This window comes from Molothrus ater, chromosome 6 (assembly GCF_012460135.2).
Source record: "Molothrus ater isolate BHLD 08-10-18 breed brown headed cowbird chromosome 6, BPBGC_Mater_1.1, whole genome shotgun sequence".
NCBI classification, from domain to species: Eukaryota; Metazoa; Chordata; class Aves; order Passeriformes; family Icteridae; genus Molothrus; species Molothrus ater.
Genome location: NC_050483.2, coordinates 54,771,915 through 54,786,660, shown reverse-complemented (window position 1 = coordinate 54,786,660; position 14,746 = coordinate 54,771,915). Strand labels below are relative to the sequence as shown.

The 14,746-nt window shown below is 49.0% G+C and overlaps 1 protein-coding gene across 1 annotated transcript in view; it reads left to right on the top strand.

Annotated features, from left to right (window-relative positions):
• Positions 1–5,998: 5,998 nt before the first annotated feature.
• Positions 5,999–14,746, top strand: part of JAG2 (jagged canonical Notch ligand 2) — a 68,591-nt gene continuing 59,843 nt past the window's right edge. Inside the window, exons 1-2 of the mRNA XM_036384504.1 lie at positions 5,999–6,343; positions 6,620–6,943. Of these exons, the coding sequence (XP_036240397.1) occupies positions 5,999–6,343; positions 6,620–6,943 (669 nt within the window). The remainder of the gene's footprint in view (positions 6,344–6,619; positions 6,944–14,746) is intronic.

Below are 14,746 nucleotides of genomic sequence, written 5' to 3'. Positions count from 1 at the left end.
CCTAAAGTTCCAAGACTAAAAGATGCTCAATAGATGGCAAAACCAAACTGAAGTCAACAACACTGTGCTGTTGCAAGAGAAAAAAAAAAAAAGAAGGAAAAAATTATTTAAGCAAGCATCATGTGGCATTTACAACCAGGAGTGATTTCTGCCTGGTGTGTGATGTGTTCCTCTCATCTCATCCAGTGCTGCAAAGGTCTCACTGGAACTCTGTGTCCCATCTGGGGCACTGGATTTTAAGTTAATTGAGGAACCAGGACAGAGAGACTACAATGGGACCAAATGATGAAAGGTCTAGAAAATACAGTCAACAATCATGTAAGACCCCAAAAAAAATATTTCAATTGTAGAAAAGAGACATCAGAGAGAGGCACAACATTACTCTTCAAATACATAAAGGGTAGCAGCAGAGAGGAAGGGAATTTGCTGAGCTCCATATCCATTGCAAAAAGATCAAGAAGTGGGATCAAAAGGTAGCAATGAAGCAGCATGCATTTTCTGATGGTTAACCATTAGAGCAGGCTATTACAGCTAAGAAATTTCTATCTGAGGATGTCTTTTAATCACTTATTATGCAAGAAGCAGGCACTGGGTTTTCCTTCCTTGGAAATGGGATAAACTAGACAGTCTCTGGATATCCCTTCTGACCTTGTTCTCTGTCAGTCATGCACCAGGAAAGCCATGGGCAGGTGTTTCTTTGAGGGTGACTGCAGTGACCCTGAGGAGCAGAGGCTGGGTGTGGGCAGCAGACACAGCACACAGCATGGTTCAGCCAGTTTTGAAAAGGTTTCTCTGAGGGTCTGTTTTCTGAAAACCCACAATGAAGATAAAACCACGAGGAGAGCAAGAACTTCACTTTTAAGAGAGTGGATTGTTTCATAGAAGTCAGCTGAGCTGGTTTTCTAATTTTTTTTTTTCCCCAAGTGACCAGTTCACACCTCCACCCTCACCCCAGGTGTTCCCACTTTAAGCAGGGCTCACACACAGGTGGTGGTAAGTTGGAAGTGACTCTCAAAGGCTGTGTTCAGTGGTTCTCCTCTACTTTATCAATGTTAGTGGCCTTTAGTACCCAGAGTTGCACAAACTGTGTCCAACTGTCTTCTTGGGCCAGACCCAGCATATGCTTCTCTGGCAGAAAACCAGGCCCCAAAAGCAGAAACCTCACCAGGCTGCAAAGTTAAAACGATAGGAAACCACCTCTTTTCTGCTCTACAGCCCACAGAGACCAGTGCCAGATCAGAGCTGGGCAACCACTGAAATAGCAAAGGGTGCTGCCAAGATCTCAGCTCCTTTCCTGGCACAACTTCCATCAGGAATAACTTTACTTTCCTAGTCGTAGTCAGGAAGGAAGACAAATAAAAGCACTACCCTTCTGCCTTCTCCACCTGGTCTTGTCTTGGGCTGTACAGGCAGCTCAATCCTAACTAAGAGAAGCCACTCCCAGGGCTTATACTGGATAATATTTTAAATCAACATCTTTGCAGTTTAGATCTGGTTTGCTTCCATGAAGAGCAAGCACATGCATGTACACCCTTATTAATGACATTACACAAGACATACAAACCCAACAGGAGTCTTCTGTCAAAGTCAAGGGACAAGACATGTCCTTGTCTGCCAAGCCCAGAGCAAAACTCAAAATACCTTACTCCAGTCAAGTTACACAAAGAAGAGAAAAAGAAAATTCTTCTCTGCTAGTTACCATCTATCTCTGTTCCTCAGCAGTATTCTCCATCCATATCCTTAACCCTGACACACAAGGCTTCACATGGAAAAGGAAGGAGAGAAATTAATTCTTCACAGCTGGTTCTGTCCTGCAATGCCTTGCTCTCAAGGACAGGCAGCTGTAGCCTTTCTGGCCACAAAGGGAGGGTTAACTCCTACCCTGCCAATTTTCAAATGGATAGCATCCAAAGTGATCTTCTTGCCCTTAACTTTCCCAAGTGGAGACATTCTGGCCTGGGTAAGTGAGATGTGTGTCCATGTCCATATGCATACAGATAAATGGCATTCCTGTACCTCTAAGGCACATGGATAAACCCTACCACTTCCTAGCTGCTGAGATCCTCCAGGGATATTGTATGCAAATTATTTAATGAACATACTTCCAAAGGATTTGCATGCAGGCATAACCTTAGCACAAGTGCAGGTCTAGAGCACAAAAGCTAAAATCCTGGCCCAGAGGGCTGGGAAGGAGGAGGTGTGGGATGCTGGGACTCCACCCTGCTTGGGGCTGGCAGTGAGTGCATCCCTCCCCTGCCAGAGGGACTGATGTTCTCCAGTCCTGTCCCCTGTGTAGGATGAGTAACTGCTGGCTGTTAAAGTCAAACTTGAGTTTTCTCAGCCTTATTTTCACCCCTCTGTCATGCACAGCCCCTGGTTCCCACTTGCTACTATCATCAGGAGTTGCCAGAGAAAAGGAGCAAAGGAACAGCAATGGGAGGATATTTATGTTTTTTTAATCTGGATCTTGGCAGCCCTTGTTTTGATGAGGAGGGAAGCAAAAGAACAGCACCTCAAAGCTCGTGCTCAACACAGGGAAATTTATATCAACTCCCCCTGAGCACTAGGCAGGTGCCTGCACGCATGGGACTGCATGGACAGCCCCGTGACCCAGCACAAAGGCACAGGGACCCTTCTCTGGGGAAGGTGAGGGGACAATGACCCCGCAGAGGGGAAGGAAAGGCCTTGGCCTCCCCCACTGGCAAAAGGATGGCTGCTGGCGCGGGGCACAGCGAGATGCAGGATGGCCGAGGGAGGCGGCGGGTTGGGTGACAGCAGCCTGGGCTGCAGGTGTGTGTGTAAGAGGAGACACTTGCTTACACTTGGCAGCCCCGGGAGCATGCAGCTGATTGGGAATGAGTTATGGAGCCAGCCGCCTCCTGCAGGCTCGCTCACAGTGGGGAAAGCCGGTCCTGGGAGCTGTCCTGCAGCAGGAGGAGCAGAGCAGCCCAGAGCCCGGGAAATGCTGGAGGAAAAGGGGCAAATCCTGCCTGCACTCCTGGATGCACTCCTGGAGTTTGGTGGCCTGCTGGAAGTGACCAAGGCACCGAACTTCATCTCTCTCCAAAAGCTAGAAGGAGGCAGCCCGGTGGGAAGGGAGGGACAGTTCCAGAGGCTGGAGTGCCCTCCTCCAGGGCTGGTCACACACTGCTCATTTGATGCACATTCTCCAAGCTGCAAGGGATGTCTCCTCCTAACCGTTCTCAGCATTCACCACCAGATCTGGCCACTAGGCTTTTTTAAAAGCTCAAAGTTCAATCGCTAATAAATATTCTTGCTGCATTACCTGAAAATAAATCACTATCTTTACATAACTGCAATGAAACCGCTTTCCATACCTGAAGGAGAATAGAGTGAAATTCCACAGCACTCAAAAAATAATAACCACAGCAAGAGAACTAAGGAGTTCAGGCTGAAAACGGGGCTGCAGCACCAAGAAGAATAAAATGAAAATTTCCCCAAGCAGAGAGAATGGCCGGAAATAGCTGCACCTTCCCTCTCTGCTCCTGTGAAGTCAGGTTACAGTGAGAAAAGGAATTTTAAAATGGCACCAGAGTTTCTGAGTACTGTGGAATATTTACAAAGGCAAAACCAAAGCAAAAAAAAAGAGCACACAGTGTGCTCAAGGTAACAAAGAAATTCTATGATACAGCAGGTAACCGAGCTTGGCTCTGTAGAGACTGAGCATATGCTGTAACTACTGGATCATCTTTCTTCTGTATTACATTTGCTTAGCTTGGTGATAAAAATATATGTCTTCCTCCACAGGCATATTGACCACATAGTGCTGAAGGTAGATTGTGAGGTTTTCTGTTTGTTTATCATGATACATGCAAACAAAATACCTGTCTTGCAAAATATTTTGGCTGCCATCCACCACAAAATAATCTTTAGGCAGAAAGCTCATCTAAGAAACTCCTTCTTTTCAGCCACCAGAAAGAGTAATTAAAAAACTAAAAAGCATTTGCCCGTCCATTTGGAAGCCAGCGAGCAGCTCAGCTGGGCAAAGAACATGGCTTGATGGAGTTTCTGATTAACAAAATGCAGCAACTTTAATAGGAGACTTCAACCCAGCATAACAACCCTCCCTCAGCTCTCCCCACTTTCCCCCTGCCGCCTTCTAAAGGTGGTTATCCCAGAGGTTATCTTAAACCAAAAAAATGCTTGAATGTAGTTATCTTGGGAGGCACAGTTTCAAAGAGAGGACACATAAAATAATTAAAAGCAATATTCACCTCTCCACTTCAGAGAGCTCCTGTTTGAGCTGCAGAGGGATGAGAGGGAAAGTAAGGGATGCTTCCTAGAGAGCAAGTAAGGTGAACCAGGACAGCAGAGGGGTAGGCTCAGGACAGTGGGGAAGATAGGAAACTGGAGCAGATTGTCGCCAAGTGGGAGACGTGGTGGGGAAGGAGAAGCAGGTCTGTAGGTGGGGAAGCAGGAAAGCAAGGGGAGCGGGGCGGACAAGAGGATTTTGGAGAGCGGCTAGCCAGCTGGCACACACATAGCAGCTGCTGCTGTGTCAGCCTAGGAGAGTAGCTGCAGCTGCACGCTGGCCATGAATAGCAGAGGAGCAGCGTGCCGGCTGGCTGCTGGAGGGATGGGGGCAGTGGGGCGCTGAAAAGGCAGGGGGAGGCTCTCTGAAAGCTTTTCTGCACGGGCAACTTGACAGCCCTTTGATTTCTGAGCTGTTTGTTCTCCAATTGTCCACTCCAGTGGATGATCAGTACGAAAGAGTTAAACGGGGAGAGGGAGAGAAACAGTAGGAAAACTTAGGTCCTAAATGCAGATCTGCAGGGCTTTGATACTGTATCCATAGCATGCAGTTGTTTGTACGTATAGCTTTCATAGTTGTCAGCGGGGATCAAAATCACAGGGTGCTTAAACTAAAGGAGAAATCTCCTCGCAGTTACCCTCATATTGCTTGAGCCACCACTGGAGGAGGACATGATCCAGCACTTGGCCATCTGTTCTGTGCGCCGCACATGTCACTCTGCAAGCCCTCCCGTGTGAGCTCCTGCGGGGCTGTGGGTTCACACACCCTTTGTGCCTCCCCACGAGGGTGGGTGCGCACACCCCGTGCGCTGTGCCACAGCCATATGTGGTTCTACACAGCTGTGGGTGCGTGCACCCCACACACTCCTCTGGGGCGGTGGGTGTCGCCAGCCCCAGTGTTCCTCTGGATCCACGGGTGGGTGTGTCCACCGCACACACTCCTCCACAGCTGCGGCTGCACACACCGTGCGTGTTCTTTCACTGGCATGGATGATCCCATGCTCTGTTCTCCTCCATGGCTACATCTGCACATACCATGCCCCTACATCCCTGAAGGCACAACCAACCATTGCCATCGTCCATGACTGAGTGCACACTGCTCCTACACAGCTGTAGGTGATCCCCCCAGAGCACTCCTGCACAGCTGTAGGTGATCTCCCCTGGGCACCCCTGCACAGCTGTAGGTGATCTCCCCTGGGCACCCCTGCACAGCTGTAGGTGATCTCTGCTTGAGCAGTGCTTTAGAGCTATCTGTGATCCCACCCTGAGCAACTCCCGCACAGCTGTAGGCAATTCCCCCCCAAGCACTCCTGCACAGAAGTACCAATTCCTGCATTATTGGGGTACTCCCTCCCCAAGCATTCCCTGACTGCATGTGCCCTTCCATGGCTTTCTACACACTCCCTGGGCAGTTCTACACGAGCGTGGGCGCACACATCGCCTGCTCTCTCACAAGCAGAGGCGCACCCACCCTACTCCTCCTCTACGCATCCCGTGGCTATTCCTCCAACACCGTGGGCTGGGTGTCCACCCCCCACCCGCGGCTGTCCCGCATCTCTCATCCCCCTCCAGCACCTGGCGGACCCCGCTGCGGTCAGTGCAGGGCGGAGCGAGAGCCGCCCGCCGCCCTTTAAGAGCCGCGGCGGGAGCGGTGCTGGCCCCACCCGCCGGCCGCGGGGCCGGGCCGTCCCCCTCATTAATATGAAGGCGGCGGCCGCGGCGGCGAATGGGTAATGAAGCTGTCACTCCGGCACCTACTTGTTGGGTGTCCGCGGAGCCGAGGCGCACAGAGGGCGAGCGGAGCCCGCGGGAGGGGAGCGGCGGCGGAGCGCTCCGGGCGGCCCCGCCGGCAGCCCATGCCCTGCGCCCCCCGGCGCGCTGCGGGCGGCTCCCCCACCGCCCATGCCGCGAGCGGCCGCCGGTCCGTGGCCGGTGGGCTCGGCGGGCTCCTCTGAGGCGGCGGCGCGGAGCAGCAGCGGGAGCAGGAGGCATGCGGGGCGCCGGCTGGCCGAGCCGGGTCCCCCGCGCCGCCGCGCTCGGCCTGGCGCTGCTCCTCGCCTCCTGCGTGCAGGTAGGGACGGGGCGCGGGGGGCTGCGCTCCGGCCGCGGGGCGCCGCGGCTGCCTTCTCCCTGCTCCCTTTGCACCTCGCTTATTTGTGTTTATGCCTATAGTGCTGTATGCGTGTATGTATATATATGTACGCGTATGTATATTGCCGCGGCGGGGTTAAACCCGCAGCCGGCGAAAGTTGTCGTGGGGAGCCGGGGACCCGCAGCACCGCGCTGCTGGTGCTGCCCCCGGCCGCGGTAGTAACGAGGCTGTCTCCTCTTCGGTTTTTATTTTTAGGTGTCCCGGTCCACGGGCTATTTCGAGCTGCAGCTTAACTCGGTGCGGAATGTAAACGGCGAGTTGTTCAATGGGGAATGCTGCGATGGCATGAAAAGCCCCGAGAACCTGGACTGCTCTCGGGACGAGTGCGACACTTACGTGAAAGTCTGCCTCAAGGAATATCAGGCCAAGATCACCCCGGTCGGACCCTGCAACTACGGATTCGGATCTACCCCCGTTCTCGGTGGAAATATTTTCTATTTGAACAGCAACAAATACTCCCACCAAGGCAGAACTCCCGAGACGGGCAGGATTGTTATTCCTTTCCAGTTCGCGTGGCCGGTAGGTTTTTAATCGCGCTCTCGTTATCAGCCCTTTTTTGTGTGGCGTTCCCCCGCGTCCGCTCCCGTCGGTGCCGCTCCCGCTCCCCCGTTATTGAGCGGGGCCAGCTGCCGGGGCGCTGCCTTGGGCGCGGCCGCCGCTTCCCGGGGCTGCGGGGCACGGCCGGCGGCGCGGGGAGCGGGGGCGGCTGCGCGGCGGGAGCCACCGCGGGCGGTGGGCGCTGCGGGAGCTCCGGGCTGGCTGCGGGAAGAGCCGTGTCCGGTGGTGGCCGGGCCTGGAGAGGCTGGAGGCAGGAAAATCACAATAACGGGGAGAGCCCCCGCGTCCCCGCCCGCATCGGAGCCCGACGGCGCGGCCGCGGCGCGCCGGGCTCGGTGCGGGGCTGCGCCGGCAGGGGGCGCTGGCGGCGGGCGCAGCGCGCGGGGCGGGGGCGGGGCGGGGCGCGCGCCGGGGGGTCCCAGCACCTGCGCGGGGCGGGGCCCCCGCACCTGGGCCGGGCCCGCGGCCCCGGCACCGCCCGGGCCGAGCCCGCCTCGAACCCCGACACCGCCGGTGTGCCTGAGGGGCTCGGTGTGCCCGCCTGTGCGGGACCCCGCGGCCGCCCCCGCTCCGCCCTGCCTTCCGCTCCGCGGCTCGGGGCTTTCAGCGTGTCGCCCCCGCAGCAGCGCGCTGTCGCCTCAGGCCGCGCCGCCTCGTGTGCCGCACGCAGAACGATGTGGGCTGCAGGGGACCTGAGGCACCGAACAGTGTGGGCTGGAAGGGACCTTAGGGGGCCGGCCGGTGCGGGTCGGAAGGGACCTCCGGGACCGTCTCGTTCCAGCCCCGCTGCCGTGCGCAGGGACAGCTTCCGCTAGCCCGGGGTGCTCAAAGCCCCGTCCAGCCTGGCTTTGAACGCCTTTAGGGGATGGGGCATCAGGGGGGCTGCTGCAGGCAGTGCTGGTGTTGTCCTTGGAGCCTGCGTGCATCCTCCTGCTTTTGGGGGAGCTGGGTGCGGACAGCGCCCGGCGCTGGGAGCGGCCGCAGGGAGGGAGGCAGGGAAGGCTGGGCTCCCTGCCCGGCTGCAGGCAGGTAGGATCCTGCAGGGAGTTTCACAGCTGTTGCCCTCAGCCCGTCCAAGTGGGCCACGGGGTGGAAGCTGGCAAGTTGCGAGGCGCTGAGGAATGGGGATGGTGCAGTGCCCCGGCTCGGTGGGGAGATGCGTATCGGCAGCCTCGGTACCTGCGGGTTGCGTTTGGCACCCGGTGACTAACAGATGAAATGGCCCTTGCTGACCTCTCAGACTGTAGCTGGCGGGATCTCACTTACTTAAAGAATGCCTGCTGGGAATGGTTAGGGACAAAAACGCTTCATTTGCATTTTAAGCTAAAGGAAGCCAGTCTACATAAATCATTTCACTTTCTGTGCTACCAGGGACCCTCCAACCTCCGATGCTCATGCCCCGCAATTTTAGGACTGACTGAGTTTGCTGCAGTTAAATGTTTAAAAATAAAGGAGGTAGAACTGATAAATTTTTCCATGCAGAGGTACTTAAGTTCTGGTTGCCAGGTTGGGGTGTTTTGATGGCCTTTGTTGGTCCTGTGCCCTCTTGAACTTGGAAATGTTCCTGTTAATGGGTATAGTCGATGCTGTAAACCCAGGGCATTTAGAACTGTTTTCTTAAGTTATAAGATCAAAGAGAAAATTAGGATTCTTTTTCCTCTTTATTGGCCGTTTAATACAGACTTGATGAAATTGTAAACTCTTCAGCAGGAGATTTCAGTAACGTTAGCACCTCAAACTTTGTATGTTATCTGCATGAGGAAGTAAAGGTAATTTAACTCAGGCTTTTATTTTGCCAGTTTCTAGTATTGCTACTTGAAACACAAGGAGAGTTTGATAATCCTTGCACTGCAGGTCCCTAAGCCCAGCCTTCTTTGAATTTTTCTCTGTTGGAATAAGCACATTCTTACCTTGCAGCTGCCGGATATTGTCCTGTGCTCACCTAGTCCCAAGTAAGGCCTGTTTGACCTGCCTCTTGCAGGTGAATTAACTCAGTGTCCCCAGCCCACACTGCTCTGTCTGCTGCTGTTTCTTGTACTGTTGGCTCCAGCATTTAGAGGGAATTGAAATACTCAAGGTATTTCTTTTTTCCACCATTTTTTTCCCTGCAGCTGTTGCAGAGTGGGCTGTAATTTACTTAAACAGTGCCACTGCAGTCTAGTGGGTGGTTAGCTGATTTTTGGACGGTTTACTGAATACTCTCCCAGCCCACCCTGGGTTCTAAAAATAAGCTGTGGAGTAGTTTTACTTACAACAGTCTGTGGATACACCTATGGAAAGAAGTCCCTGATGTATGTTGTAGTTAGATCTTGAGCTCTGTGTTCAGTCTCTTGATGGGGAACACAGCATCTTTGTCATAAGCTGTGTAGGCTTTGCAAGGAGAGGCTTAATTGTAGTGCTGGTTTATCACGAGGGGGTTTTGAAGTAGATTGAGTTCCTGGGTTAGGTTTCAACTCTCTGGGGTAATTTCTAAATTACTCTCAAATAATATTCTTTCTCTATTCAAGTTTGCAACTGAGGAACAACAATATGGGCATAGTCTTTTCCTATGAATTTTATTTTTGCTGTACAACAGTAATTAAGTTACTGTTTCTTTAATATGATGGGAAGGAGCAAGAGTAAAGAGCATTGGAAATTGTGTCCTTCACTTATGAAACAAATTTGCTTTGGTGTTGGCAGTGAGAAGAGGATTTATTTCAGGAGCTCTAGCTTGAATTTTTAAACTCCATGGTAAGGAAAACCAACATGAGTATTTGCAGAGTTTTTGGTGAACCTCACCTGAATGGTAACTCCCTCACTTAGAGTTACAATACTGTAATGCAGTATTGTATAAATTGCTCAGGGTGGGAGGGAGTTTCTTAAAGTCTGTGAGATACTACAGTGTCCCAAGCTAGCAGTAGCTGTAAAGCAAGTAATTTCTTGAAGAGTGATTTGTTTTGTTTTACTGATTTTCCTTTTTAATTTCATGAGGTAAAATCTTTCAGTTTGGACAACTGTCTCTTCTATAAAGTTGCAGTACCAGAGTTCAGCGACTTCCAGTGTTTGAAACAGTGTCAGTTATCCAGCTTATTCCTATTTCCTGTCCCTTTTTTTTTTAATATCATTAGTCTGATCTCTGATTTGCAAGAGGGAGCTTGGGATACTGCCAGAAAGTTCTTAAAATTGCTACCTTGGGATACATCATCCACAGATATCTGGCAGTGGGAGAGGATGAGGAACAGCTAGAACAATACAGCTGTCTTCTTCACCCACCTACCTCACATTTTTTTCTTTGCCTCCTGCTGTAAAACTTGAAGCTTAATGCTTGTTTGCGATTGTTAACAAACAAATGATGCAATTAAAATTTATGTGCAACTTTAAAACAAAGAAGACAGAAGAATTCAAGTAGCTTTGAAGTTGATTCTGATCAGTTACAGTTTAGGCGTGTTAGTCTTGAGTATTTTTTTTTCCCCTAGCACAAAGCTGTTTGTTCAGACACTGAAGCTTCACAAATACCTGGCACATTAATATTTATCAGTAGCCATTGGCAGAATTTTAGATTTGAGGTTAATTGAAGGTTGCTTCTGAAAATGATGTTTTAAAGTTGGTTGTTCTGTGGGATGGGTTACGTGGAACCATTTCTTGTACTCCTTTGCAAGATGCCATGAAATGGAGTTGTGTGTGGTTTCTCCCTCCACCCTTTTCTTTCCCTCAGGGAATTCAGAGTTTTTCCTGTACCGTAAATGTTGGTATGGCATCCATGACTTCAGTTAATTAGTCATATAGAGGAATTGTTCTGACTAGTTGAGGATGCTGAAATCATGTGTTGCAGTATGCATCATTGGCTCCTCTCAGCCCCTCTGTTTTTGAGATCCTGCTGTGACTGACAGCACACCCATGGGCACTGTATACTCTGAACTCCCCAGGTCCACTTCAGTGTTCAGGGTCTTGGAGATAAGCAGAAACAAGCATTTTCACCTCTCCTTTTCCTTGGTGCTTAGCTAGGACTCTGTAACCAATCTGAAGGAGAAATGGTAGAGGTTCAGGCAGCAAATTGCTTGGATAAAGGGTGCCTTCCCTGCTAGGATTAGGCAACTAATTGATTTTTTTAATTTTTTAGGCACTTAGTGTTTCTTCCTATTTAGAGTGTGACAGTAGCACCACTCTGTAACCTTCTGAACTAATGTTAACTCTCAGGTAGATAAAAAAATGTCAATTTTAAAGTCCAGGCTGTGAGTTTCATCTGTGTGCAGTCCATGTGTAGATCTTATCCAAATACCTGGAGGGATTCAGTCTTGATCTAAAACATACACAGGAGTGTGAACCATCAAATATGTAAAGCTGTTGAGAGGATAGCTTGGCTGCAGCAGTAAATGTTAAATTTCTTAGAAAGCAACCTGCCCCTTCCCCTGCCAAAACCTGAGCAGGAATACTTGACCTTGCAGCTTTTATTGCTTAATGGGTACAGCATTCTGCCTGGCACTTTCTCATGTTGTCTGGTTAACTGTAGCACTCTGCATCAAGCTCTCCCAGTGCTTTTAATTTGAGAGATGAAGGTGGTTAAGACATCTAGCCTTCAAGCTCATTATCTGGGATCCTTGGTGCCTCTAGGGAACCAGATAGCCTGGCTGTAGGAAATGCTATTGTCTATTTTTGTTTGGCTGGTAGACCCACAGTTGGTCTACCTCCTGTCTCAACACAGCCATCAGTGCTCTCTGATCAGGATCTTGAGGCTTTGTAATGAAAATATCCTGGATTAGATTACTCTCTGCTCCTGATAGAGTAAACATGCATCCTGTCATCTTGGATGACAACCCATCGGGACAGATATGCTTAAATTAGGCAGGTTAAAGTTAGGCCATTTAGCACTGGAAAAACTTGTGCATGGCTGTACCAGAGGAACAGTAGGTATGTTTTTTCTTGTGAAAAAGATTACAATCAGGAGAGACACACTGCAAACTTTACCTGTAATTAGTTGTTCTTTGCTCCATTAAAACTCCTTCTTTAGGAAACTGCTTGCAAAAGCACAGTTCCAAGCAAGACCTGAGGGCAGGGAGTAAGAAGTGAGAGCAAGTGTGAAATGTGAAAGCAAAGCAAGCAAATGTGAAATTCACCTGGTTGTGATGGGCTGTGATGTACATGCATCACACCTGGTTAGCTCAGGAAATCAGGATGGAAAAAATAATCTAGTTGGTAGCTGTATATTCATGATCTATGTAAATGTTTAATGTCTTTTTTACCAGTAGCCTTTTTTCCCCAGGTGGAAGGCTTTGCTTTGACTTTCCCTCCCCAAACTTGGTGCATGCTTCCTACCTCTGCCTGGTGGGCTTGTCAGCAGACTCTGGGCCTCCTGTGGAACTGCCACACCAAAATATTTCATATTTTGCCAAAACACCTGCAGTCCTTGTGCTCATAAAGCCTTCCCCTGCTTGTTGCAAATCATGAGCAAATACACTGTGAATCAGAAAACATGGATCCATGTTTCCTTTGGGGAGGTAGATCATGGAATTTATATGCTTTCACCTGCTCAGTACTGCATTTGCCTTGAAGCCTTTTTGATCAGAAACAAAAGGTTGAGGAAATGGTTTATTATAAAAATGATATCCCTTTGGTCTCAAGTGACACAAATGCAAAAGGTAGTTTTCAGGTTTTGTTTTGCTCTTTCTTAAAAGAAGATAATGGGATGATGTTTTAGAGAGTGACTTCAGCAATGCTGGGAAGTGACAACTCTGGTTGATTTCAATAGCAGCTGCAGGTGTCACCTCTAAAAAAGAACCAAGGCCTTAATGGTGACCACTTCAGAACCACTCTTTGAAAAAGGGATTTATTATTGGCATGCTGTGTGTGCCAGCAACTATTTGCAGCTTGCCCAGAATAGAAAGTCTAAAGACTTAAGTTTCATGTAACTATAGGAAATCTGTCTTCTAATTTTAAGCAGAAGTGCTCTTTGCACTCTTAATCTTTCATGCATTCATGTCACTAAATCTAGAATTTCTTATGTCTTTGAAATAAATATGCCTCAAAGGACAGTATTCTGCTAACTATTTAAACTTTAAACCTTGAAATTCTGGGGGTTTTTTGAATGTCACAGAGATGGTCAGATAGTAAAGAACACTTCTATTTATACTCCTTGAAAGTTTCCTTAAATAAACATGTGCTTATTTATTGGAAACACTGAGGCTGAAGTCAAAACTTGCAGACGGAGTCCCTCACCTCCCAGCCACTGACAGTGTGCTTGTACACCTCTTGTCAGCTTTCTAATCTTTATTCCAGAAGGTGCTCCAGGCAGCCTATCTGTGAAATGCTACACTCCTAGCCACACAGCTGGTGTGGGCATTAAATCTTTGACTGAAAATGGAATAGGTATTAAAGTAGTCAGGATTACTCTTACACGAGAGGATGTGAGGTAGAAGCAGAGCATGTTTGATTCACTGCAGTGCAGTACAGGCTTTGTGTCTGGGCTGTTTAAAGACGTTCCAAATGCTGTTTTCTCAATTTAAAAAAATCTGCATAGGAAAGGTTTGCTAGAGACATGACCAGTTGTAGCTTTAACCTTTAAACAGTCGGGTTTATCTTGAACGTAGTTGGGGTGAAATTATAATTAGTTTATGTTACATCAGACCTGTGATATTTGGCCTAATTAGACTGTGTTCCCCCTGTATTTTAGGTGTTTTGAGTGATCCTGTGAGGCTCAAGTGTGAGTGTAGATGTTGAGAGGCTCTGTGTGGCAGAAGCTGCCCTCTGTGTTTGAGGCCACTGCTTGTATTTCTTTTGCAAATGCAGCTTGCTTTGGGAACTATTGCAGGTTTGCTGTTTTTCAGTACAAAAGCTGCAAAAATTATTAAGCTTTTATCAAACAATTAATAATGTGGAACAACTATGTTTTCTGAATTTAGAAAATGCCAGAAATGGTCTTGTGAATTTTTAGTATATTTGTTAATATGTATTTCTGTCACAAAGCTTTTCTTGTATGAAGGGGGATTTGAGACAGATGTGTAAGGTAAATAATTTTGTTTTTTAACTTTGAAAATTACTTTTGTCCCCTGTGGCCAGCTCTGTTGAGTAATGCCTTTGAGTCATTTCATGTAGGTGAGATGAGTGGAATTCATCTTTTTTTGTATAGTCTGACTCCTTTGCTTGTTTTTCCTCTAGGTGTTGCTTTGTGTTGGCTCTGAAATACATGCTATGGGTGCACTTTAAAAACTACCCTAAGTTCATAAAGCAGCTATGATCACATTGGATACTTAGTCATCTGCAGAAGCTTTAGGTTACTGTGTGCCAGAAAGCTTCCCTCCCTGCTCTTCTGAAAACAGGCCCAGTGTTTTGTCAACTCTCTGTGGGCCCTGCTTGTTGCCTGCTCTCTTTCAGAGCTGCTCAACCTGAAGAGGAGACATCATCAGAAAGTGACCCTGCCTTTTCTGCCAGCACACCCATTTGCTCTCCCTTGTTCCTCTGCAGTTCTAGCTCAGTAATTCTCTCATCTGGAAGGAGCTTGAGAGCATCAGCTGGGAAGGAGAGAGGCTGCTTCAAGGAGTGAGGAATAAGGATATACTGGCAGTGCTTCTCACTCCTTGATGCTTATTCATTTGCTTACCTGAAGGAGAGTTGCTGCTGTTCCTTGGCAGTAATTCCACCATTCCCTCCCTCTCCTGCACTGTGCTAAACCTCTGATGGGCTTTTTGCTAGAAATCTGCTCTGGCTTTGGTCAGTGGGTGTCTAAAACGGGTCAATCTCCGGTCAGAGGTGACTGCTGGAGGCATGTGCTGTGTCCATTCAGTGCTTTGG